A 23,683-nucleotide genomic window follows, 5' to 3' on the forward strand; every position below is an offset into this window, starting at 1 on the left:
CGGATTGGGAGGTCTGATTGGGACGGTTCTGGTGTCATCAAATCCGCACGGGTCCCCTCTGCATTTTGAGTCCAAGCACGACTCATTTACCGGACTCCTACTAGCAGTTCTCTATATCTCGCCGCCCCTGGGCGCCACATAGACTTCGAGGATATGCAGAGACTCGGCTCGAAGTCCCGATTCTAACGATGTAGGGGGTGTATGGCTGAGACGCACGGTAATATCATAACTGTGTATGATATTACGGAGCCAGCAGTATGCTCTCCTGCTGTGACTAGCTTCCTTTGGTTTTGCTAGGTCCTTGTCCACTCTCTTTGATGAATGGACACAACCCCCCAGGGGGTCTTCCTCTCCCTTTGTTGTAAAGGCCTGAGGGGACACCTAATCTCCATATCATAGGAGATTGCTTTTGGATGTATTGCTGGGATTTGACACCTTTCCAGATGTTGGGCATCTGAGAAGCAGCTCTGTGTGTGTGAAGGGAGGGGGGGTGACATCAGGAGGGCTGACTGACATGACTGAATATCATAATTTATCGTCATATCCCGGATTTACCTCACCCACCATGATATATATGGCCTTATCCTTGTATACATGTCTCTATCATGGCCACATCCCCCTGTATGACCCAACGTGGCTATATACTGGTATATACATTATATCCCCAATCATTGCGCATCCTGGTATATGTCCACATGTTGACCCCATCCTGGTATATATGACCCCATCTTAGTATATATGTCCCTTTATTGTCCCCATCCTGGTATATGTGTCCCCTTCATGGTCCATCGTGATGTATTTGGCCTTATCCTTGTAAATATGACCCCATCCTGGTCATATCCCTATAATGGCCCTATCCTTGTATACATATCCCCATCCTGGTATATATATCCCCATAATGACCACCATCTTTGTATTCATATCCTCATAATGGCCCCATCCTGGTATACACTAGTTCAAAAGTTTGTTCTCCTCCAGACAATTGTGTCTTCTCCATGAATATCCTCCTTGTATTTATCAGATGATCTGCATAATGAATAGAGAATATCGTCCAGACAGTGACGAGGTCAGAAATAATGATTTTTACGTGAGATAATAATTTTCTCTTCACACTTGGCTTTCGGCACAGATCGCTCCTTTGCACAATTCCAGCTTTGCAGAGCTCTGGCTTCTAGCTGGTAATTTGCGGGGGTAATCTGGAGATATTTCCCCCCATGCTTCCCCCCCTCCCACAAGTTGGATTGGCTTGATGGGCATTTTTTTGCACCATACGGTCACGCTGCTCCCACAACAGCTCTATAGGGTTGAGGTCTGGGGACTGGGCCCCTCCATTACAGATAGATACCAGCTGCCGGCTTCTCCCGTAAATAGCTCATGCATAATTTGGAGGTGGCTTTAGGTCATTGTCCTGTTGTAGGATGAAATTGGCTCCAATCAAGCACTGTCCACAGGGTATGGCATGGCGTTGTAAAATGGAGGGACAGCCTTCCTTATTCAAAATCCCTTTTACCTTGTACAAATCTCCCACTTTACCAGCACCAACACAACCCCAGACCATCACATTACCTCCACCATGCTTGACAGATGGCGTCAGGCAGTCTTCCAGCATCTTTTCAGTAGTTCTGCATCTCACAAATGTTCTTCTGTGTGATCCAAACACCTCACACTAGCCAGTCTCAGATATGGCTTTTTCTTTGCCCCTCTGCCCTGAAGGCCGGCATCCCGGAGTCGCCTCTTCACTGTAGACGGTGACACTGGCGTTTTGCGAGTGCTATGTAATGAAGCTGCAGTTGAGGACCTGTGAGGCGTGGATTTCTCACATTAGAGACTGTAATGTACTTGTCTTGTTGTCAGTTGTGCAGCGCGGCCTCCACTTCTCTCTACTCTGGTTACAGCCTGTTTGTGCTCTCCTCTGAAGGGAGTAGTACACACCGTTGTAGGAGATCTTCAGTTTCTTGGCAATTTCTCGCATGGAATATCCTTCATTTCTAAGCACAAGAATAGACGGTCGAGTTTCACAGGAAACTTCTCTTTTTCTGGCCATTTTGAGAATTTAATGGAACCAACAAATGTAAAGTTCCAGATTCACAACTAGCTCAAAGGAAGGTCAGTTTTATAGCTTCTCTAATTAGCAAAACTGTTTTCAACTGCGCTAACATACTTGCACAAGGGTTCAAGGCATCAAGGGATTTCTAAACATCCATTAGAACACTGGAGCGGTGGTTGTTGGCAATGGGCCTCTATACACCTATGTAGAGATTGCATAAAAAAACAAGACGTCTGCAGCTGAATAGTCATTTGTGGAGACACGGGGCTCAGTGGGTGCTCTCGTCCACTAAAACCCACCGCCTTTAGAAAGACAGCGTGGCTCAGGGCTCATCCCAACTGAACGCCGGCCTCCTTAACCGTGGGCGGAACACTACTCAGACAACACAGGGTGAGGGAACCACAATAATTAGACTTTATTGGATCCCCAAACAATTAACGGCACATAACACATAACCAGCAAAACACACAAATGTAACAGGCAACAGAGTCTCACCCTTCCGCTGGCTCATCAGGGATTTAGAATGTCCTTGCCTCAGAGGTTCCAGGGCCGCTTACTCCAATCCAGCAGCACCCCGCTTTTGGCGGGCACCCACCGAGAAAGGAATAATGCCAGATGTAGGAAGCTGGCTGAGGTCTGCAAAGTCTGTAACAGGTGACTGAACTGTCCCAACCTGAGTGTCCTCCTTAGGTAGTCCTGGTATGATGTTACAATCTTGGCAGCCGGAGTCGAAATTCCTAGGCTGTGGATATGGTCTCCAACTGGAACCGGAGTCCCTAGATTGAAGCCATAAGATATCCTGATCCTCTAGTCAGCTCCTGAGAGCTTAGACTGGATCCATCAGCATCCATCAACAACCCCTGGTGGCTTAAAGAAGTCCTTTTTATAGCCACAACCTTCCACTTGGATACACTGCGTCCTCATCGATTGGTTGGACAAGATTGCTTCTCCCATTGGAGGAATTTCAAGCTGCATGGACAATGTTCATTTAAATGATGTGCATAGAAAGACTGAGGGTGTACATGTAAACTGGGAGTCACCGACTAGACAATGGCTACTAAGGTAATTACATTATCAATACACAACTACAATACAATGGTTACTGGAAATGTCTGGAGAACAATACGTCTAGCTTTCAGTGGCCAACACAATTACATTGAGTCAACAAGAGTCTTGTAAAAACAATGAGGGACTTCTCCCCCATCTATAGACAATCTATCATGCTGTCTGGCTGGATTTTAAGAAACTTTAACCCATGAGAGTCCATGTCGTCACATTCCTCCCCCTTCTTAATATTAGCCAGACATGATAGGCTTCAGATCATCCTTCTCCTCTTGACGGCAATGTCCTTTTTAATGGTGAGGTCAGCAACAGAGGCTTGCATCTATACACCTCCCCCTGATTACCTCCCCCAAGTTGAGCAGCCATATTGTGGGCAAGCACTAAGGTGGGGTCCATGAGTTGGGCCTGCACAAATCTCCCACTATCAATCCTCCCCCAGTCAATAGCCACAGTGTGGTTAGGCATACTCACGGTTCTTGGCTCAGAAGTCGATGATGGAGACCGGGAATGCAAACCATCCCTGGAAAAGATGTTAGAAAGATCCACATCAGGGTCCTGCTTGGCTTGGAGGTGGGTGATGGCTTCTTCAAACCGACTGGCTAGTCCTTGTCCTAGGTCATTCTCCAAAATGACTGGTGTGAGCAGGTAATTCACAAGCCCCACTTTCACTTCCCTTTGAGTGGTATCCGAAACAACCGGCTTGGTGGGGCCATCTATGAACCCCACTTCAACTTCCTCCTGGCTAGTCCCTGAAACAACTGTGTGTGGACGGTGTCCATAAGCTCCACATCAGCCTTGCTTTGGTCAGTCTCCACAATGTCAAAAATGGGGAGGCTGTTCACAATCCCCACATCGATCACTTCCTGGATGGTCCCCAAAATACCAGGTGTGGGGAGGCTGTCCACAAGCTCCACCTCGACCTCTCCCTGGTCGGTTTTTAGGTCCAACTGCACACATGCCAGAGGGACGTCTGAGCGCTGGCCCTCAGCCAGGGAGATGGATAATTGGGAATCTGGTACAGGGTCTTCTGGAGAAACAATAACTGGGCTTACCAGAGTGATGGAAGATCCAATGTCTCGAAGTCCCTGAGCCTGTATATCACCGACCTTGACCGTCTGGATGTGGGGATGGAGGTTGGCTGGTGTACGGTGTCCGGTCTGCCGTAGGGTGTGGACTGGATAAACCACTTCCTCAACTATTGGTGTTTCTTGGGAGTAGCATTCCTCAGGTCTCGTTGGTTCATCTCGGCATATGTTGACTGGTTGGAGTGGCAGACAGGCTCCAAGCATGCGGCTTTGGTTTTGGAGACAATCTTTATCTATATGTCCATTGCGCCCACATGTATAACAGCGCCATAGATTGGGCGAGTCACAGGCCCTGTTTGTAGTCCATTGTTTTGGCGCAGCTTCTGCTGGGTAGCGGGACCATCCTTCTCGACCGGCTGGTGTTAGCAGTACTGCAGCTGGAATCCCATAAACATATTCCAGAACATAAGCCCTCTCTTCTCTTGAGGATCTAGGCCCCAATGCATCCAACAACGCTGTGGCTTGGGCCATTTTGGACAAAGTTGATTCCCAATTGTCACTAGATCCATGATGTGGCACATAGTCTACATCCTCTGGGTCAATATTGGCGGGATTCTCATCGTCCTCTGCATCATTCTGGGCATCCCAACGGACTAATTTCCGGATCAAGTCCGACCGAGTCTCAGCGCTCCAGCAGACAATCTCTCGCCTCCGTCACAGATCCTGCAGCATCCATTTACTGCAGCGGTCGTAACTCCTCTCTTGTCCTTGTCCCATGGCTGAGCTGGTGGGGTTGGACATGGCAGCGTCCGAAACCTGAATGCCTCCCCTATGGCCTGCTGGGTATGCTTATGTGCCTGCCTGGTTGTTGAGCCCTGGACGGTGTCCACGAACACCAGTCCACTGCAGCTCCCCTGGGTAACCCAGGCTGAGTAGTATCCCACCGCTGCCACCAATTGTCTAGACACGGGGCTCAGTGGGTGCTCTCGTCCACTAAAACCCGCCGCCTTTAGAAAGACAGCGTGGCTCTGGGCTCATCCCAACTGAACGCCGGCCTCCTTAACCGTGGGCGTAACACTACTCAGACAACACAGGGTTAGGGAACCACAATAATTAGACTTTATTGGATCCCCAAACAATTAACGGCACATAACACATAACCAGCAAAACACACAAATGTAACAGGCAACAGAGTCTCACCCTTCCGCTGGCTCACCAGGGATTAGAATGTCCATGCCTCACAGATTCCAAGCTGTCTGAGGTCTGCAAAGTCTGTAACAGGTGACTGAACTGTCCCAACCTGCGTGTCCTCCTTAGGTAGTCCTGGTTTGATGATAAAATCCTGGCAGCCGGAGTCGAAATCCCTAGGCTGTGGATATGGTCTCCAACTGGGTCCGGAGTCCCTAGATTGAAGCCATAAGATATCCTGATCCTCTAGTCAGCTCCAAAGAGCTTAGACTGGATCCATCAGCATCCATCAACAACCCCTGGTGGCTTAAAGAAGTCCTTTTTATAGCCACAACCTTCCACTTGGATACACTGCGTCCTCATCGATTGGTTGGACAAGATTGCTTCTCCCATTGGAGGAATTTCAAGCTGCATGGACAATGTTCATTTAAATGATGTGCATAGAAAGACTGAGGGTGTACATGTAAACTGGGAGTCACCGACTAGACAATGGCTACTAAGGTAATTACATTATCAATACACAACTACAATACAATGGTTACTGGAAATGTCTGGAGAACAATACGTCTAGCTTTCAGTGGCCAACACAATTACATTGAGTCAACAAGAGTCTTGTAAAAACAATGTGGGACTTCTCCCCCATCTATAGACAATCTATCATGCTGTCTGGCTGGATTTTAAGAAACTTTAACCCATGAGAGTCCATGTCGTCACACAATACGTCTGGCTTTCAGTGGCCAACACAATTACATTGAGACAACAAGAGTCTTGTAAAAACAATGAGGGACTTCTCCCCCGTCTATAGACAATCTATCATGCTGGTCTGGCTGAATTTTAAGAAACTTTAACCCATGAGAGTCCATCATTTACCACATAACAATGTATAGAGGGGATTTCTGTGTAATGTAATGTTGGCTTCATTGAAAAAAAATGTGCTTTTCTTTTCAAAAATAAGCAAATATCTAAGTGACCCTAAACTTTTGAACTGTAGTGTACATGTCCCCATAATGACCTCATCACACATGTACACATCATACATGTCCTCATAATGACCCCATCCTGGTATACATGTCCTCATAATGACCCCATCCTGGTATACATGTCCCCATCCTGGTATACATGTCCCCAAAGTGTCCCATCCTGGTATACATGTCCCCAAAGTGTCCCATCCTGGTATACATGTCCCCATAATAGCCCCATCCTGGTATACATGTCCCCATAATGACCCCATCCTGGTATACATGTCCCCATAATAGCCCCATCCTGGTATACATGTCCCCATAATGGCCCCATCCTGGTATGTGTCCCCATAATAGCTGCATCCTGGTACACATGATACCCCTGGGTGTCGCACGAACAGCCCCCCCCAATCCGGATTATACTCGCCTTCCCCCGCTCTCCTGGTGTCGTCCTCCGATGATGGCATGCCGCAACTGACCAACGTGTAAGCAGCGCAGTGCATGACGTCACTGTCATGAGCAGTGCGCCCACTTACAGCTCAGCTGCCACGTGTTGGAATACTCTCAGCTACCCATGCCCTGGTTTATGGAATATTCATAGCCTTAATTGGCAGCTGACACATCGTAGTGCAGGGTCTTGATGGGTCTCTGTGCTGCAATGTATTTCAGCTGGATGCATATTCTTGGACGAAGATCCAGCTGAAACAGGTGCTGGGGGCGGTGGGCCCCCGATACCCCTGATACCCCCGGGCCCAGTTGCAGTTGATGTGACCGTGATTGTTATGCCCCTGATGAAACTGAAATACACCAGAAATGCCTGTCGTTGTCAAACACACTGTGACGTAGCATGGCTGCTGGGGTGAGCGCACCGCCGCAAGAAATGCTGCAAAGGAACTGGAAAGGGAATCTGCCACAGGTCTATGCTACGTTTATGTAGAGACAGATACCCTGGGTCCAGCAGTTTGTCATTTACTGGGCTGCTTGCTGCAGTTTTATCAGCTAGCGATTATCACAAAAGGACTAGTTGTGTTCTGCCATATAGTCCTCCTGGCCTGTGTAGCGCTTCCCCCACCATTATTTGGCAGCTGTCTGCCTATGCACAGTGTGCAGAGAAAGCTGCCAATCAATGATGTGGGTGGGGTTATACAGAGAAAGCTGCCAATCAGTGATGTGGGTGGGGTTATACCGAGAAAGCTGCTAATCAGTGATGTGGGCAGAGTTTTACAGAGAAAGCTGGCAATCAGTGATGTTGGTGGGGTTATACAGAGAAAGCTGCCAATCAGTGATGTGGGCAGAGTTATACAGAGAAAGCTGCCAATCAGTGATGTGGGCGGGGTTATACAGAGCTCAGCTGTCAGAGAAATGGTTGCTGTGCTGCAGAAGAAACAGATTTTATCCAAACTGCAGGAAGCAGCCCAGTAAGTGACACATGGCTGGAATCAGGGGCTCTGTCCCTACATCATGCTGCTTTTAAAATAGGCAGCAAAAACCTTGGGACAGATTCTTTTTAAAGAGATTGTGGCCACGTCCTCCACTCAGGCAGCCAGGACATTCTGGGAGCTGTGGTTCAACAGCACCTGCAGAGCAGTCACTTACGGATGGTTGAGGTTGTAAGATCAGACACTGCTTAGCTTGTGTGAACAGAGACGGGCTGCAATGTCAGATGTTGGGGGGACATCCTTATATTTGGGGTCCTGTCTCCTGCTCAGCACATCCTGACATGTTTCACCTTCAAGTTAAATTTGAGAACCTTTGGCGACGTCTGTGGTCGGGAACGTTAGCGGCACAAGTCAGTGCCATCAGAACCCTATCTGCTCTCCTATTGGTTGTGAGGCATTAAAGGGGCTTCGCAGTCACATGGCATGTTTGCGGTCCCTGCCGTCATGTTTCCAGACGTTGTTCCATTACGTGCTGTGCGCTGCATGTGCCGGCAGCTTCGTTGTATCATGTCTGTCCTCAGTCGTTTGGCTTCTCTTACAAGTTGTCTTTCATCCATCAGGTGACTGGACGAGAATCCTACAAGGACCGATCCATGAAACCCGTGAAAATTGCTGAAAGTGATGTGGATGTAAGTGAAATGTGTGACGTCTGGCAGCCTCGACTGATGATGACCGCATGGTGTGACATCCGGCAGCCTCGACTGATGGCGACCACGGGGATGTGACATCCTGCAGCCTCGACTAATGGCGACCACGGGGATGTGACATCCGGCAGCCCCGACTGATGACGACCGCATGGTGTGACATCCAGTAGCCTCGACTGATGACGACCACGAGGATGTGACATCCAGCAGCCCCGACTGATGACGACCGCATGGTGTGACATCCAGTAGCCTCGACTGATGACGACCACGGGGATGTGACATCAAGCAGCCTCGACTGATGACGACCACAGGGATGTGACATCAAGCAGCCTCGACTGATGACGACCACGGGGATGTGACATCCAGCAGCCTCTACTGATGACGACCACAGGGATGTGACATCCGGCAGCCTCAACTGATGGCGACCACGGGGATGTGACATTCGGCAGCCCCGACTGATGACGACCGCATGGTGTGACATCCGGCAGCCCCGACTGTTGACAACCGCATGGTTTGACATCCAGCAGCCTCAACTGATGACGACCGCGGGGTGTGACATCCGGCAGCCTCGACTGATGACAACCGCTGGGATGTGACATTTGGCAGCGTCAACTGATGGCGATCGTGGGGATGTGACATCCGGCAGCCTCAACTGATAACGACCACCGCTACGTGACATCCAGCAGCCTCGACTGATGACGACCGCATGGTGTGACATCCGGCAGCCTCAACTGATGGCGACCACGGGGATGTGACATTTGGCAGCCCCGACTGATGGTGACCGCATGGTGTGACATCCCTCAGCCTCAACTGATGACGACTGCGGGGTGTGACATCCGGTAGCGTCAACTGATGGCGCCCGCGGGGATGTGACATCCAGCAGCCTGGACTGATGACGACTGCGGGGTGTGACATCCGGCAGCCTCGACTGATGACAACCGCAGGGGTGTGACATTCGGCAGCCCCGACTGATGACAACCGCAGAGGTGTGACATTCGGCAGCCTCGACTGATCACATCCCAGTACCCACAACCCTGGCACAATCAGTAATGGTGTCTCTCCTAGCGCTTTAGAGTGTATTTCTCCAATGTTCTCTCGAATATCTCTCATCTCACTAATTTTCTCTCATCTTTTTCTTTTCACACTCGTTCTCTTGCCTTTTATGCTGTCCCTCGCTCGCTCTCTCTAGCCAGTCTCTTTTGCTGGCCCGTCTCCCCTCGCCCGCTCTCTCTGGCCCGTCTCCCCTCGCCCGCTCTCTCTGGCCCGTCTCCCCTCGCCCGCTCTCTCTGGCCCGTCTCCCCTCGCCCGCTCTCTCTGGCCCGTCTCCCCTCGCCCGCTCTCTCTGGCCCGTCTCCCCTCGCCCGCTCTCTCTGGCCCGTCTCCCCTCGCCCGCTCTCTCTGGCCCGTCTCCCCTCGCCCGCTCTCTCTGGCCCGTCTCCCCTCGCCCGCGCTCTCTGGCCCGTCTCCCCTCGCCCGCGCTCTCTGGCCCGTCTCCCCTCGCCCGCGCTCTCTGGCCCGTCTCCCCTCGCCCGCGCTCTCTGGCCCGTCTCCCCTCGCCCGCGCTCTCTGGCCCGTCTCCCCTCGCCCGCTGTCTCTGGCCCGTCTCCCCTCGCCCGCTGTCTCTGGCCCGTCTCCCCTCGCCCGCTGTCTCTGGCCCGTCTCCCCTCGCCCGCTGTCTCTGGCCCGTCTCCCCTCGCCCGCTGTCTCTGGCCCGTCTCCCCTCGCCCGCTGTCTCTGGCCCGTCTCCCCTCGCCCGCTGTCTCTGGCCCGTCTCCCCTCGCCCGCTGTCTCTGGCCCGTCTCCCCTCGCCCGCTGTCTCTGGCCCGTCTCCCCTCGCCCGCTGTCTCTGGCCCGTCTCCCCTCGCCCGCTGTCTCTGGCCCGTCTCCCCTCGCCCGCTGTCTCTGGCCCGTCTCCCCTCGCCCGCTGTCTCTGGCCCGTCTCCCCTCGCCCGCTGTCTCTGGCCCGTCTCCCCTCGCTCTCGCTTGTCTCCCTCGCTCTCGCTATTTCTTACAACTCTTGCCCGTCTTTGCTCTCTCTCGCCTGTCTCTTTTGTTCTTGCTTGTTTCCCTCGCTCTCGCTATTTCTTACAACTCTTGCCCGTCTTTGCTCTCTCTCGCTATTTCTCGCATCTCTTGCCCGTCTTTGCTCTCTCTCGCCTGTCTCTTTTGCTCTTGCTTGTTTCCCTCGCTCTCGCTATTTCTTACAACTCTTGCCTTTCTTTGCTCTCTCTCGCTCTCGCTTTTTCTCGCATCTCTTGCTGGTCTTTGCTCTCGCTTGTCTCCCTCACTTTTGCTCTTTCCTTCATCTCTTGCCCGTTTTTGCTCTCTCTCGCTTGTGTCTCTCGCTCTCGCTTTTTCTCGCATCTCTTTCCCATCTTTGCTTTTTCTCGCATTTCTTGCCCGTCTTTGCTCTCTCTCACCTTTCTCCCTCGCTCTCGCATTTTTTTGCATCTTTTGCCCGTCTTTGCTCTCTCGCTTGTCTCTTGATCTTGCTTGTTTCCCTCGTTTTCGCTCTTTCTCTCATCTCTTGCCCATCTTTGCTCTCTCTTGCTCTCGCTTTTTCTTGCATCTCTTGCTTGTCTCTTCTTTCTCTCGCTCCCGTTTTTTCTCGCATCTATTGCCCATCTTTGCTCTCTCTCGCTTGTCTCTCTTGCTCTCGCTTGTCTCCCTCACTTTTGCTCTCTCATCTCTTGCCCGCCTTTGCTCTCTCTCGCTTGTGTCTCTCGCTCTCGCTTTTTCTCAAATCTCTTGCCCGTCTTTGCTCTCTTGCTTTTTCTCGCATTTCTTGCTCGTCTTTGCTTTCTCTTGCCTTTCTCCCTCGCTCTTGCTTATTCTCACATCTCTTGCCCGTCTTTGCTCTTTCTCACTTGTCTCTTGCTCTTGCTTGTTTCCCTCGCTTTCGCTCTTTCTCTCATCTCTTGCCCGTCTCTACTCTCTCGCAAGATTCCCTCGCTTTCTCTTTCTCTCATCTCTTGCCCGTCTTTGTTCTCTCGCTTGTCTCCCTCGCTCTCGCTTTTTCTCGCATCTCTTGCCCGTTTTTGCTCTCTTTCGCTTGTCGCTCTCGCTTTTTTTTTTCTCGCATCTCTTGCCCGTCTTTGCTCTCTCTCGCTTGTCGATATCGCTATTTCTCGCATCTCTTGCCCGTCTTTGCTCTCTCTCGCATGTTGCTCTCGCTTTTTCTCGCATCTCTTGCCAGTCTTTGCTCTCTCTTGCATGTCGCTCCCGCTTTTTCTCGCATCTCTTGTCCGTCTTTGCTCTTTCGCTTGTCTCTCTTGTTCTCTCTTGTCTCCCTCGCTTTCACTCTTTCTCTCATCTCTTGCTCATTTTTGCTATCTCTCGCTTGTCTCCCTCGCTCTTGCTTTTTCTCACATCTCTTGCCCGTCTTTGCTCTCTCTCGCCTATCTCTACTTTTCGTCTCTCCGTATTTTCTCTTGTATACTTCAGTTGCTCCCATATGCCTGATGTCTTTTGCAGGTCAAGCTTAGTGTTCTGTGTGAACAGGATCGGATTTTGCAGGACTTGGAAGATAAGATCCGAGCTCTAAAGGATAATAAGGTCAGTAATTAGCAGGACATCAAGGGATGGGATTTCTGTCATAATTTGTAACTTGGACAGATCCTCTGTGTTCCTGTTGTGATTTCGGAGGGGCTTCTGTATTTATCTGGAACTTCGGGGGCTTCTTTCTTTATCTCTGGGGCGTTGGGGCTCCTGTCTTTTATTTGGGACCTTTGGGGGGCTTTTGTCTTTATTCAGGATTGTGGGTGAAGCCTTATGTCATTCTTTCTTTATCCAGAAATTCGGGGTGCTTCTGTCTTTATCTTGGATTTTGTGAGGAGTGGCTAATGTCTTCATCCTGCACCTCGGGGGCATCTGTCTTTATTTTGGAGTCTGTGAGAGGGGGTGGTGTCTTCAACTATTCTGCACCTTGGGAGTTCTGTCTCCATCCTGGACCTCGAGGGCTTCTGTCTTTATCCCAGGTCTTGAGGGTACTTTCATTATCTTGGATTTTGGGCAGAGGAGTGGCTTTTGTCTTTACTCTGGACTTTAGGAACTTCTGTTTTTATCCCAGACCGCAAGGGCTTCTGTCTTTCCCTGTTTAGGCTGGACCTCAGGAGTTCTGTCTTTATTCTGGACTTTGGGGGACTTCTGTCTGTCCTCTGGACCTCAGTTAGACTTCTGTCTTTATCCCGAACCTCAGGAGGACTTGTGTCTTTATCCCGGACCTCGGTGGGACGTTTTTCTTTATCCCAGACCTCAGGGTTTTGGTCTTTCCCTCTTTATTCTGGCCCTTAGGGGTTCTGTGTTCATTACAAACTTCAGGGGGACGTCTGTCTTTATTCAGAACTTCGGGGGACTTCTGTGTTTATCCCAGACCTCAGGGGGACTTCTGTCTTTATACCGGACCTCAGGATAGACTTCTGTCTTTATATCGGTCCTCGGGGGTTCTGTCTTCATACCGGACCTCAGGGTGACTTCTTTCTTCATACCGGACCTTGGGGGGACTTCTGTCTTTATTCCGGATCTCGGGAGGACCTCTGTCTTTATCCTAAACCTAGTAGGTCCTGTCTTTACCCTGGACCTTGGGGGAGTTCTGTCTTTATTTCAAACCTCGTAGGTTCTGTGTTTTTCCCAGACCTCGGGGGGACTTCTGTCTTTTTCCTGGACCTCGGGGGGACTTCTGTCTTCTTCTCTTTATCCCGGACCTCGGGAGGACTTCTGTCTTCTTCTCTTCTCGCGTGGTCTTCTGTCTTTTCCCAGGACCTTGCCGGGACTTCTGTCTTCTTCTCTTTATCCTGGACCTCGGGGGGACTTCTGTCTTCTTCTCTTTATCCTAGACCTCGGGGGGACTTCTGTCTTCTTAACTTTATCCCGGACCTCGGGAGAACTTTTGTCTTCTTCTCTTTATCCTGGACCTCGGGGGGACTTCTGTCTTCTTCTCTTTATCCCGGACCTCGGGAGAACTTCTGTCTTCTTCTATTTATCTAGGACCTCGGGGGGAGGGATTTCTGTCTTCTCTTCTCGCATGGACTTCTTTCTTTATCCTGGACCTTGCGGGGACTTTTTTTCTTCTTCTCTTTATCCCAGACCTCGGGGAGACTTCTGTCTTTATCCCGGACGTCGGGGGGACTTCTGTCGTCTTCTCTTTATCCCGGACCTCGGGTGGACTTCTGTCGTCTTTTCTTTATCCCGGACCTTGGGAGGACTTCTGTGTTCTTCTCTTTTATCTAGGACCTCGGGGGGGACTTCTGTCTTTTTCTCTTCTCGCGTGGTCTTCTGTCTTTATCCCGGACTTGAGGGGACTTCTGTCTTCTTCTCTTTACCCCAGACCTCGGGGGCCTTTGTCATGATCTGGACGAGGCTTTACACTAATGAGGTCCACATCTGAAATTCTGCATGAATAACAAAAGATTTTTCAAGTGTTGTCAAAACCTGTCCTGGGCAATCTCTGGTCTGACATACGAGACCACAGAAAACTAATAAGGGCAATAGTTGGATGGTCAGAGCTACTAGTGAACGGTGGGTTTAGGTTCCACGGGTGGAGTCCATTCGATCACAGCTCTGTGGTTGTTTTTTCTACTTCTTCTTTCTTGTTATTAGGGTGACGGTGCGGTCAGTGACCTTTTCCTCGTGCCCGATGGAGATACTGTGGGACCTGTCACTGATCTCCATCTTATTTTACAGGACAAACTTGAAACTGTCCTGGAGGTTTTGCACAGACAGATGGATCAGTACAAGGATCAACCTCAGCACACGGAGAAGATCTCCTATCAGCAGCGTCTGCTGCAGGAGGATTTAGTCCAGATCCGAGCTGAAATGTCTAAAGTCTCCACGGTGCTTTTCTCTCTTCTGTGTTTGCTCTTTCTGTGGCCACCAGAGCAGCTCATGACTTGTGTTGTGCCTGTCTTGTAGGATATGGAAAACTCCTGGAACGAGTATTTGCGGCTGGAGACTGACGTGATTCAGCTGAGACAGTGGTTACAGGAACAGATGAAAGGATCGCCGCCTTCTCAGGTAATGGGTCTTGGTTGTTTTCCATATCAAATGAGAGAAGAGGTCAGACGTCATTGTGTGAGCTGCAGCCGCCCTCGCTGGGTTTATTTCTCAGCATTTGTGCTTGTGAGCTGCGGCCGCCCTCGCTGGGTTTATTTGTCAGCATTTGTGCTTGTGAGCTGCAGCCGTCCTCGCTGGGTTTATTTCTCAGCATTTGTGCTTGTGAGCTGCGGCCGCCCTCGCTGGGTTTATTTGTCAGCATTTGTGCTTGTGAGCTGCGGCCGCCCTCGTTGGGTTTATTTCTCAGCATTTGTGCTTGTGAGCTGCAGCCGCCCTCGCTGGGTTTATTTCTCAGCATTTGTGCTTGTGAGCTGCAGGCGCCCTCGCTGGGTTTATTTCTCAGCATTTGTGCTTGTGAGCTGCAGCCGTCCTCGCCGGGTTTATTTCTTCAGCGCTCTATTGGGAGACCCAGACGATTGGGGTATAGCTACTGCCCTCCGGAGGCCACACAAAGCACTACACTAAAAAGTGCAAGGCCCCTCCCCTTCTGGCTATACCCCCCCGTGGTATCACGGGTTCTCCAGTTTTCAAGCTTTGTGCGAAGGAGGTCAGACATCCACGCATGGCTCCACAGATTTTAGTCAGCAGTAGCTGCTGACTATTTCGGATGGAAGAAAAGAGGGCCCATATAGGGCCCCCAGCATGCTCCCTTCTCACCCGTGGATGGTGTTGTAAGGTTGAGGTACCTATTGCTGGTACAGGGGCTGGAGCCCCACATGCTGTTTTCCTTCCACATCCCCTTGTAGGGCTCTGTGGAAGTGGGATCCTGCCGGCCTCTAAGCTCTGACGCCGGGCTCCATCCACAGACCCATAGCACCTGATGGATACGGAGCAGGAGTACAATCAGGGACAAGGCCCTGCATCATACAGGTACTCTGTGTCCCCGGCAGGCACAGACACACTCCGGGCTGGCTGGGTGTTGTAGTGCGCCGGGGACCGTAACGATTGAGTTGGTGTTCCTGCAGTTTACTGGGGGACTTTTGTGTTGTGGGAACGCAGCACCGACCCCCACTGGACCGGCGGCGCTGCTGTGACTTGTAGTGCGCCGGGGACACGCCGACCGCGCTTTTACGGCGGCGGCGTTTATAAATCCAGTCCCCGGCTTTTGCGGCCTAGCTCCGCTTCGTTCCCGCCCCCACCCTGTCAATCAGGGTAGGGGAGAGACGCTGTTTCGCAGCAGCGACGAGGGCTGGAGCCTGATTTACATGCTCCAGCCCTCTCACTAGGCACAGAGGGAAGCAGGCTTCCCGCTCTTAGTCAGGAACGCCCAGGGCCCGCCCCCCCTCCTCTCCCAGGACGCCGGCAGCCATTACATGCAGTCTGGCTAGAGGAAGGACGCAAGGCTCTGGGAGACCTGGACTAGGGGGCTTTTGGAGACCACACACCCGCTCTTAAGCGGGCGGTAAGCGGCATTTCAGCTGGCCCCTCTAGTGCCTCAGTGTGCATTGGTGTACTGTGTCACCAGATATATATATTTATTTATTTCTTGCACTGTGAGGTCGCTTCCTGGCTGGATACCCCAGATCGCTCTGAGGAGGCAGCAACATGTCATCCACAAAACGCAAGGCTGCCAAGGCTAGGGCTGTGTACACTGCGTGTGCTGCATGTGGGGCTGCTCTACCAGCAGGTTCCAAAGACCCCCATTGTGTGCAATGCTCAGATCCGGTGCTGCTTCGCCAGCCGGAGTCCGGAGGGGTAGTGACCCAGGCTGAGACGCTTGTAAGTCCTGTCCCGGTGTCAGGGACAGACTTTGCAGTTTTTGCTGATGGAATGTCTGTGACTATGGCAAAAATCCTTGAAACTTTGCAATCCATGACTGGGGCTCAGTCTATGGACACGGCGAGGTCTCTGTCCTCTAATCCCCCTCAGTTGGAATTAATCCAGACTGCAAGGGGGTCCCCGGCTTCCCAGGCTGAGTATTATGACTCAGATGATAGCCCCAGCCACCCTAAGCGAGCTCGCTGGGAAAGACCCTCAACGTCATCACACTGCTCAGGGTCTCAGTGCAATCAGTCGCCCTGTGATGCGTCTGAAGAGAGTGATCAGGAGTCTTATCCTGGAACCCCTCTCAATCTGGATACCCCGGATGGGGACGCCATGGTAAACGAGCTTATCTCAGCCATCAATAGACTGTTGGATATTTCTCCCCCAGCTCCTTCTGCAGAGGAGGCAGCTGCAGAGCAGGAGAAGTTTCGTTTCCTCTATCCCAAGCGTAAATTGAGTGCTTTCTTGGATCACTCTGACTTCAGAGAGTCAATCCAGAAACACGACGCTCATCCAGAAAGGCGTTTCTCTAAACGTTCTAAGGATACACGTTTTCCTTTCCCCCCTGATGTGGTCAAGCGCTGGACCCAGTGTCCAAAAGTAGACCCCCCGATTTCCAAACTTGCAGCTAGATCCATAGTTGCAGTGGAGGATGGCGCTTCACTTAAGGATGCCAATGACAGACAGATGGACCTTTGGTTAAAATCTGTCTATGAAGCTATCGGCGCGTCGTTTGCTCCAGCATTCGCAGCCGTATGGGCACTCCAAGCTATTTCAGCTGGTTTAGCAAAAGTGGATGCTATCATACATCCAGCGGTGCCGCAAGTGGCGTCCCTTACCTCGCAGATGTCTGCGTTTGCGTCTTACGCTATCAATGCGGTCCTAGAATCTACCAGCCGCACCTCAATGGCGTCCGCCAATTCGGTAGTTTTGCGCAGAGCCTTGTGGTTAAAGGACTGGAAAGCAGATGCTGGTTCCAAAAAATGTTTAACCAGCTTGCCTTTATCTAGAGATAGACTGTTTGGCGAGCCATTGGCTGACATCATTAAACAGTCCAAGGGTAAAGACTCTTCCTTACCCCAGCCCAGATCAAGCAAACCTCAGCAGAAAAAATGGCAGCAGAGGTTTCAGTCCTTTCGAGGTTCGGGCAAGACACAATTCTCCTCGTCCAAAGGGACTCAGAGGACGCAAAGAGTCTCAGATTCCTGGCGGGCTCACGCACGCCCCAAGAAAGCAAATGGAGGAACCGCTTCCAAAGCGGCTACCTCATGACTTCCAGCCCCCCCCCTCCGCATCTCCGGTCGGGGGCAGGCTCTCCCGCTTTTCCGACATTTGGATGTCACAGGTCAAAGACCGGTGGGTGACAAACATTTTGTCTCGCGGGTACAGAATCGAGTTCAGTTCTCGTCCTCCAGCTCGGTTCTTCAGAACCTCCCCACATCCAGACCGAGCAGATGCCCTGCTGCAGGCGGTGGACTCCCTAAGAGCGGAAGGAGTAGTGGTTCCTGTACCGCCTCAGGAACAAGGGCGAGGGTTTTACTCCAATCTCTTTGTGGTTCCAAAAAAGGACGGCTCGTTCCGTCCTGTTCTGGATCTAAAGCTGCTCAACAAACATGTGCATGCCAGACGGTTCCGGATGGAAACCCTCCGCTCTGTCGTTGCCTCAATGTCTCAAGGAGACTTCCTTGCCTCAATAGACATCAAAGATGCTTATCTCCACGTGCCAATTGCTACAGAACATCAACGTTTTCTACGTTTTGTGATAGGAAACGACCATCTTCAGTTCGTAGCTCTGCCATTCGGTCTGGCGACAGCCCCCCGGGTCTTCACCAAGGTCATGGCGGCGGTGGTAGCAGTCTTGCACTCTCAGGGACACTCGGTGATCCCTTACCTAGACGATCTACTTGTCAAGGCACCCTCTCAAGAGGCATGCCAACTCAGTCTACATGCTACGCTGGAGACTCTACAGACGTTCGGATGGATCATCAACTTTCCAAAGTCGAATCTGTCACCGTCACAGTCGCTAACGTATCTTGGCATGGAGTTTCATACTCGAGCAGCGAGAGTGAAGCTTCCGCTGAACAAGCAGCGGTCCCTACAGACAGGGGTGCAATCCCTCCTTCAAGGCCAGTCGCACCCCTTACGGCGCCTCATGCACTTCCTCGGGAAGATGGTGGCAGCCATGGAAGCAGTTCCCTTTGCGCAGTTTCATCTGCGCCCACTTCAATGGGACATTCTCCGCCAATGGGACGGGAAGTCAACGTCCCTGGACAGGAAAGTCTCTCTTTCCCAGACGGCCAAGGACTCTCTACAATGGTGGCTCCTTCCCACCTCATTGTCTCAGGGAAGATCCTTCCTGCCCCCATCCTGGGCAGTGGTCACGACAGATGCGAGTCTGTCAGGGTGGGGAGCAGTGTTTCTCCACCACAGGGCCCAGGGGACGTGGACTCCGCAGGAGTCCACCCTTCAGATCAATGTTCTGGAAATCAGGGCAGTGTATCTTGCCCTACTGGCCTTCCAACAGTGGCTGGAAGGAAAGCAGATCCGAATCCAGTCGGACAACTCCACAGCGGTGGCATACATCAACCACCAAGGAGGGACGCGCAGTCGGCAAGCATTCCAAGAAGTCCGGCGCATTCTAATGTGGGTGGAGGACACAGCATCCACCATATCCGCGGTTCACATCCCAGGCGTAGAAAATTGGGAAGCAGACTTCCTCAGTCGCCAGGGCATGGACGCAGGGGAGTGGTCCCTTCACCCGGACGTGTTTCAGGAAATCTGTCGCCGATGGGGAGTGCCGGACGTCGACCTAATGGCGTCCCGGCACAACAACAAGGTCCCGGCATTCATGGCGAGGTCGCGCGATCAAAGAGCTCTGGCGGCAGACGCATTAGTTCAAGATTGGTCGCAGTTCCGGCTCCCATACGTCTTCCCACCTCTGGCACTCTTGCCCAGAGTGTTACGCAAGATCAGATCCGATTGCAGCCGCGTCATACTCGTCGCCCCAGACTGGCCGAGGAGATCGTGGTATCCGGATCTGTGGCATCTCACGGTCGGTCGACCGTGGTCACTGCCAGACCGACCAGACTTACTGTCCCAAGGGCCGTTTTTCCATCAGAATTCTGCGGCCCTGAACCTGACTGTGTGGCCATTGAGTCCTGGATCCTAGCGTCCGCAGGATTATCTCAAGGAGTCGTAGCCACAATGAGACAAGCTAGGAAGTCAACGTCTGCTAAGATCTACCACAGAACGTGGAAGATTTTCTTATCCTGGTGCTCTGCACAGAGAGTATCCCCTTGGCCATTTGCATTGCCCACCTTTCTTTCCTTCCTGCAATCGGGGTTGGAAAAGGGCTTGTCGCTCAGCTCCCTTAAAGGGCAAGTCTCGGCACTATCTGTGTTTTTTCAGAAGCGTCTAGCACGTCTTCCTAAGGTGCGCACGTTCCTACAGGGGGTCTGTCATATTGTGCCCCCGTACAAGCGGCCGTTAGATCCATGGGATCTGAACAGAGTACTAGTTGCTCTGCAAAAGCCGCCCTTCGAGCCTCTAAAGGACGTTTCCTTTTCTCGCCTGTCACAGAAAGTGGCGTTTCTTGTTGCGATCACATCGCTTCGGCGAGTGTCTGAGCTGGCAGCTCTGTCATCCAAGGCTCCCTTCCTGGTGTTCCACCAGGACAAGGTAGTGCTGCGCCCCATTCCGGAGTTTCTCCCTAAGGTCGTATCCTCGTTTCATCTTAATCAGGATATATCCTTGCCTTCCTTTTGTCCTCAGCCGGTTCACCGGTATGAGAAAGACTTACGTTTGCTAGATCTGGTGAGAGCACTCAGAATCTATATTTCTCGCACGGCGCCCATCCGCCGTTCAGATGCACTTTTTGTCCTTGTCGCTGGCCAGCGCAAGGGGTCGCAGGCTTCTAAAGCCACCCTGGCTCGATGGATCAAAGAACCAATTCTGGAAGCCTACCGTTCTGCTGGGCTTCCGGTTCCTTCAGGGCTGAAAGCCCACTCAACCAGAGCTGTGGGTGCGTCCTGGGCTTTGCGACACCAGGCTTCGGCTCAACAGGTGTGCCAGGCAGCTACCTGGTCGAGTCTGCACACTTTCACCAAACATTATCAGGTGCATACCTATGCTTCGGCGGATGCCAGCTTAGGTAGAAGAGTCCTGCAGGCGGCAGTGACATCCCCGTAGGGGAGGGCTGTTTTGCAGCTCTAACATGAGGTATCTCTTTACCCACCCAGGGACAGCTTTTGGACGTCCCAATCGTCTGGGTCTCCCAATAGAGCGCTGAAGAAGAAGGGAATTTTGTTACTTACCGTAAATTCCTTTTCTTCTAGCTCTTATTGGGAGACCCAGCACCCGCCCTGTTGTCCTTCGGGATTTTTTTGTTGTTTGCGGGTACACATGTTGTTCATGTTGAACGGTTTTTCAGTTCTCCGACGTTATTCGGAGTTAATTTGTTTAAACCAGTTATTGGCTTCCTCCTTCTTGCTTTGGCACTAAAACTGGAGAACCCGTGATACCACGGGGGGGTATAGCCAGAAGGGGAGGGGACTTGCACTTTTTAGTGTAGTGCTTTGTGTGGCCTCCGGAGGGCAGTAGCTATACCCCAATCGTCTGGGTCTCCCAATAAGAGCTAGAAGAAAAGGAATTTACGGTAAGTAACAAAATTCCCTTCTTCTCAGCATTTGTGCTTGTGAGCTGCAGCCGCCCTCGCCGGGTTTATTTCTCAGCATTTGTGCTTGTGAGCTGCAGCCGTCCTCGCTGGGTTTATTTCTCAGCATTTGTGCTTGTGAGCTGCGGCCGTCCTCGTTGGGTTTATTTCTCAGCATTTGTGCTTGTGAGCTGCGGCCGTCCTCGCTGGGTTTATTTCTCAGCATTTGTGCTTGTGAGCTGCAGCCGCCCTCGCTGGGTTTATTTCTCAGCATTTGTGCTTGTGAGCTGCAGCCGCCCTCGCTGGGTTTATTTCTCAGCATTTGTGCTTGTGAGCTGCAGCCGTCCTCGCTGGGTTTATTTCTCAGCATTTGTGCTTGTGAGCTGCAGCCGTCCTCGCTGGGTTTATTTGTCAGCATTTGTGCTTGTGAGCTGCAGCCGTCCTCGCTGGGTTTATTTCTCAGCATTTGTGCTTGTGAGCTGCAGCCGTCCTCGCTGGGTTTATTTCTCAGCATTTGTGCTTGTGAGCTGCAGCCGTCCTCGCTGGGTTTATTTCTCAGCATTTGTGCTTGTGAGCTGCAGCCGCCCTCGCTGGGTTTATTTCTCAGCATTTGTGCTTGTGAGCTGCAGCCGTCCTCGCTGGGTTTATTTCTCAGCATTTGTGCTTGTGAGCTGCAGCCGTCCTCGCTGGGTTTATTTCACAGCATTTGTGCTTGTGAGCTGCAGCCGCCCTCGCTGGGTTTATTTCTCAGCATTTGTGCTTGTGAGCTGCGGCCGTCCTCACTGGGTTTATTTCTCAGCATTTGTGCTTGTGAGCTGCAGCCGTCCTCACTGGGTTTATTTCTCAGCATTTGTGCTTGCGCCCTCGTTGGGTTTATTTCTCAGCATTTGTGCTTGTGCCCTCGTTGGGTTTATTTCTCAGCATTTGTGCTTGCGCCCTCGCTGGGTTTATTTCTCAGCATTTGTGCTTGTGAGCTGCAGCCGCCCTCGCTGGGTTTATTTCTCAGCATTTGTGCTTGTGAGCTGCGGCCGTCCTCGCTGGGTTTATTTCTCAGCATTTGTGCTTGTGAGCTGCAGCCGCCCTCGCTGGGTTTATTTCTCAGCATTTGTGCTTGTGAGCTGCAGCCGTCCTCGCTGGGTTTATTTCTCAGCATTTGTGCTTGTGAGCTGCGGCCGTCCTCGCTGGGTTTATTTCTCAGCATTTGTGCTTGTGAGCTGCAGCCGTCCTCGCTGGGTTTATTTCTCAGCATTTGTGCTTGTGAGCTGCAGCCGCCCTCGCTGGGTTTATTTCTCAGCATTTGTGCTTGTGAGCTGCGGCCGTCCTCGCTGGGTTTATTTCTCAGCATTTGTGCTTGTGAGCTGCGGCCGTCCTCACTGGGTTTATTTCTCAGCATTTGTGCTTGTGAGCTGCAGCCGTCCTCACTGGGTTTATTTCTCAGCATTTGTGCTTGTGAGCTGCAGCCGTCCTCACTGGGTTTATTTCTCAGCATTTGTGCTTGCGCCCTCGTTGGGTTTATTTCTCAGCATTTGTGCTTGCGCCCTCGTTGGGTTTATTTCTCAGCATTTGTGCTTGCGCCCTCGCTGGGTTTATTTCTCAGCATTTGTGCTTGTGAGCTGCAGCCGCCCTCGCTGGGTTTATTTCTCAGCATTTGTGCTTGTGAGCTGCAGCCGCCCTCGCTGGGTTTATTTCTCAGCATTTGTGCTTGTGAGCTGCAGCCGTCCTCGCTGGGTTTATTTCTCAGCATTTGTGCTTGTGAGCTGCAGCCGTCCTCGCTGGGTTTATTTGTCAGCATTTGTGCTTGTGAGCTGCAGCCGTCCTCGCTGGGTTTATTTCTCAGCATTTGTGCTTGTGAGCTGCAGCCGTCCTCGCTGGGTTTATTTCTCAGCATTTGTGCTTGTGAGCTGCAGCCGCCCTCGCTGGGTTTATTTCACAGCATTTGTGCTTGTGAGCTGCGGCCGTCCTCGCTGGGTTTATTTCTCAGCATTTGTGCTTGTGAGCTGCAGCCGTCCTCGCTGGGTTTATTTCTCAGCATTTGTGCTTGTGAGCTGCAGCCGTCCTCGCTGGGTTTATTTCTCAGCATTTGTGCTTGTGAGCTGCAGCCGCCCTCGCTGGGTTTATTTCTCAGCATTTGTGCTTGTGAGCTGCAGCCGTCCTCGCTGGGTTTATTTCTCAGCATTTGTGCTTGTGAGCTGCAGCCGCCCTCGCTGGGTTTATTTCTCAGCATTTGTGCTTGTGAGCTGCAGCCGTCCTCGCTGGGTTTATTTCTCAGCATTTGTGCTTGTGAGCTGCAGCCGCCCTCGCTGGGTTTATTTCTCAGCATTTGTGCTTGTGAGCTGCAGCCGCCCTCACTGGGTTTATTTCTCAGCATTTGTGCTTGTGAGCTGCAGCCGCCCTCACTGGGTTTATTTCTCAGCATTTGTGCTTGTGAGCTGCAGCCGTCCTCACTGGGTTTATTTCTCAGCATTTGTGCTTGTGAGCTGCAGCCGTCCTCACTGGGTTTATTTCTCAGCATTTGTGCTTGCGCCCTCGTTGGGTTTATTTCTCAGCATTTGTGCTTGCGCCCTCGCTGGGTTTATTTCTCAGCATTTGTGCTTGTGAGCTGCGGCCGTCCTCACTGGGTTTATTTCTCAGCATTTGTGCTTGTGAGCTGCGGCCGTCCTCGCTGGGTTTATTTCTCAGCATTTGTGCTTGTGAGCTGCGGCCGTCCTCGCTGGGTTTATTTCTCAGCATTTGTGCTTGTGAGCTGCAGCCGTCCTCGCTGGGTTTATTTCTCAGCATTTGTGCTTGTGAGCTGCAGCCGTCCTCGCTGGGTTTATTTCTCAGCATTTGTGCTTGTGAGCTGCAGCCGTCCTC

The 23,683-nt window shown here is 51.7% G+C and overlaps 1 protein-coding gene across 1 annotated transcript in view; it reads left to right on the forward strand.

The window, feature by feature from the left end:
• The window catches only part of PLEKHA7 (pleckstrin homology domain containing A7), a 90,539-nt gene that overhangs the window by 34,604 nt on the left and 32,252 nt on the right, over positions 1 to 23,683 (forward strand). Inside the window, exons 11-14 of the mRNA XM_075325470.1 lie at positions 8,281 to 8,349; positions 11,839 to 11,919; positions 14,047 to 14,196; positions 14,275 to 14,376. Coding sequence (XP_075181585.1) covers positions 8,281 to 8,349; positions 11,839 to 11,919; positions 14,047 to 14,196; positions 14,275 to 14,376 — 402 coding nt within the window. The remainder of the gene's footprint in view (positions 1 to 8,280; positions 8,350 to 11,838; positions 11,920 to 14,046; positions 14,197 to 14,274; positions 14,377 to 23,683) is intronic.

Source organism: Anomaloglossus baeobatrachus, chromosome 10 (assembly GCF_048569485.1).
Source record: "Anomaloglossus baeobatrachus isolate aAnoBae1 chromosome 10, aAnoBae1.hap1, whole genome shotgun sequence".
In the NCBI taxonomy this organism is placed as follows: Eukaryota; Metazoa; Chordata; class Amphibia; order Anura; family Aromobatidae; genus Anomaloglossus; species Anomaloglossus baeobatrachus.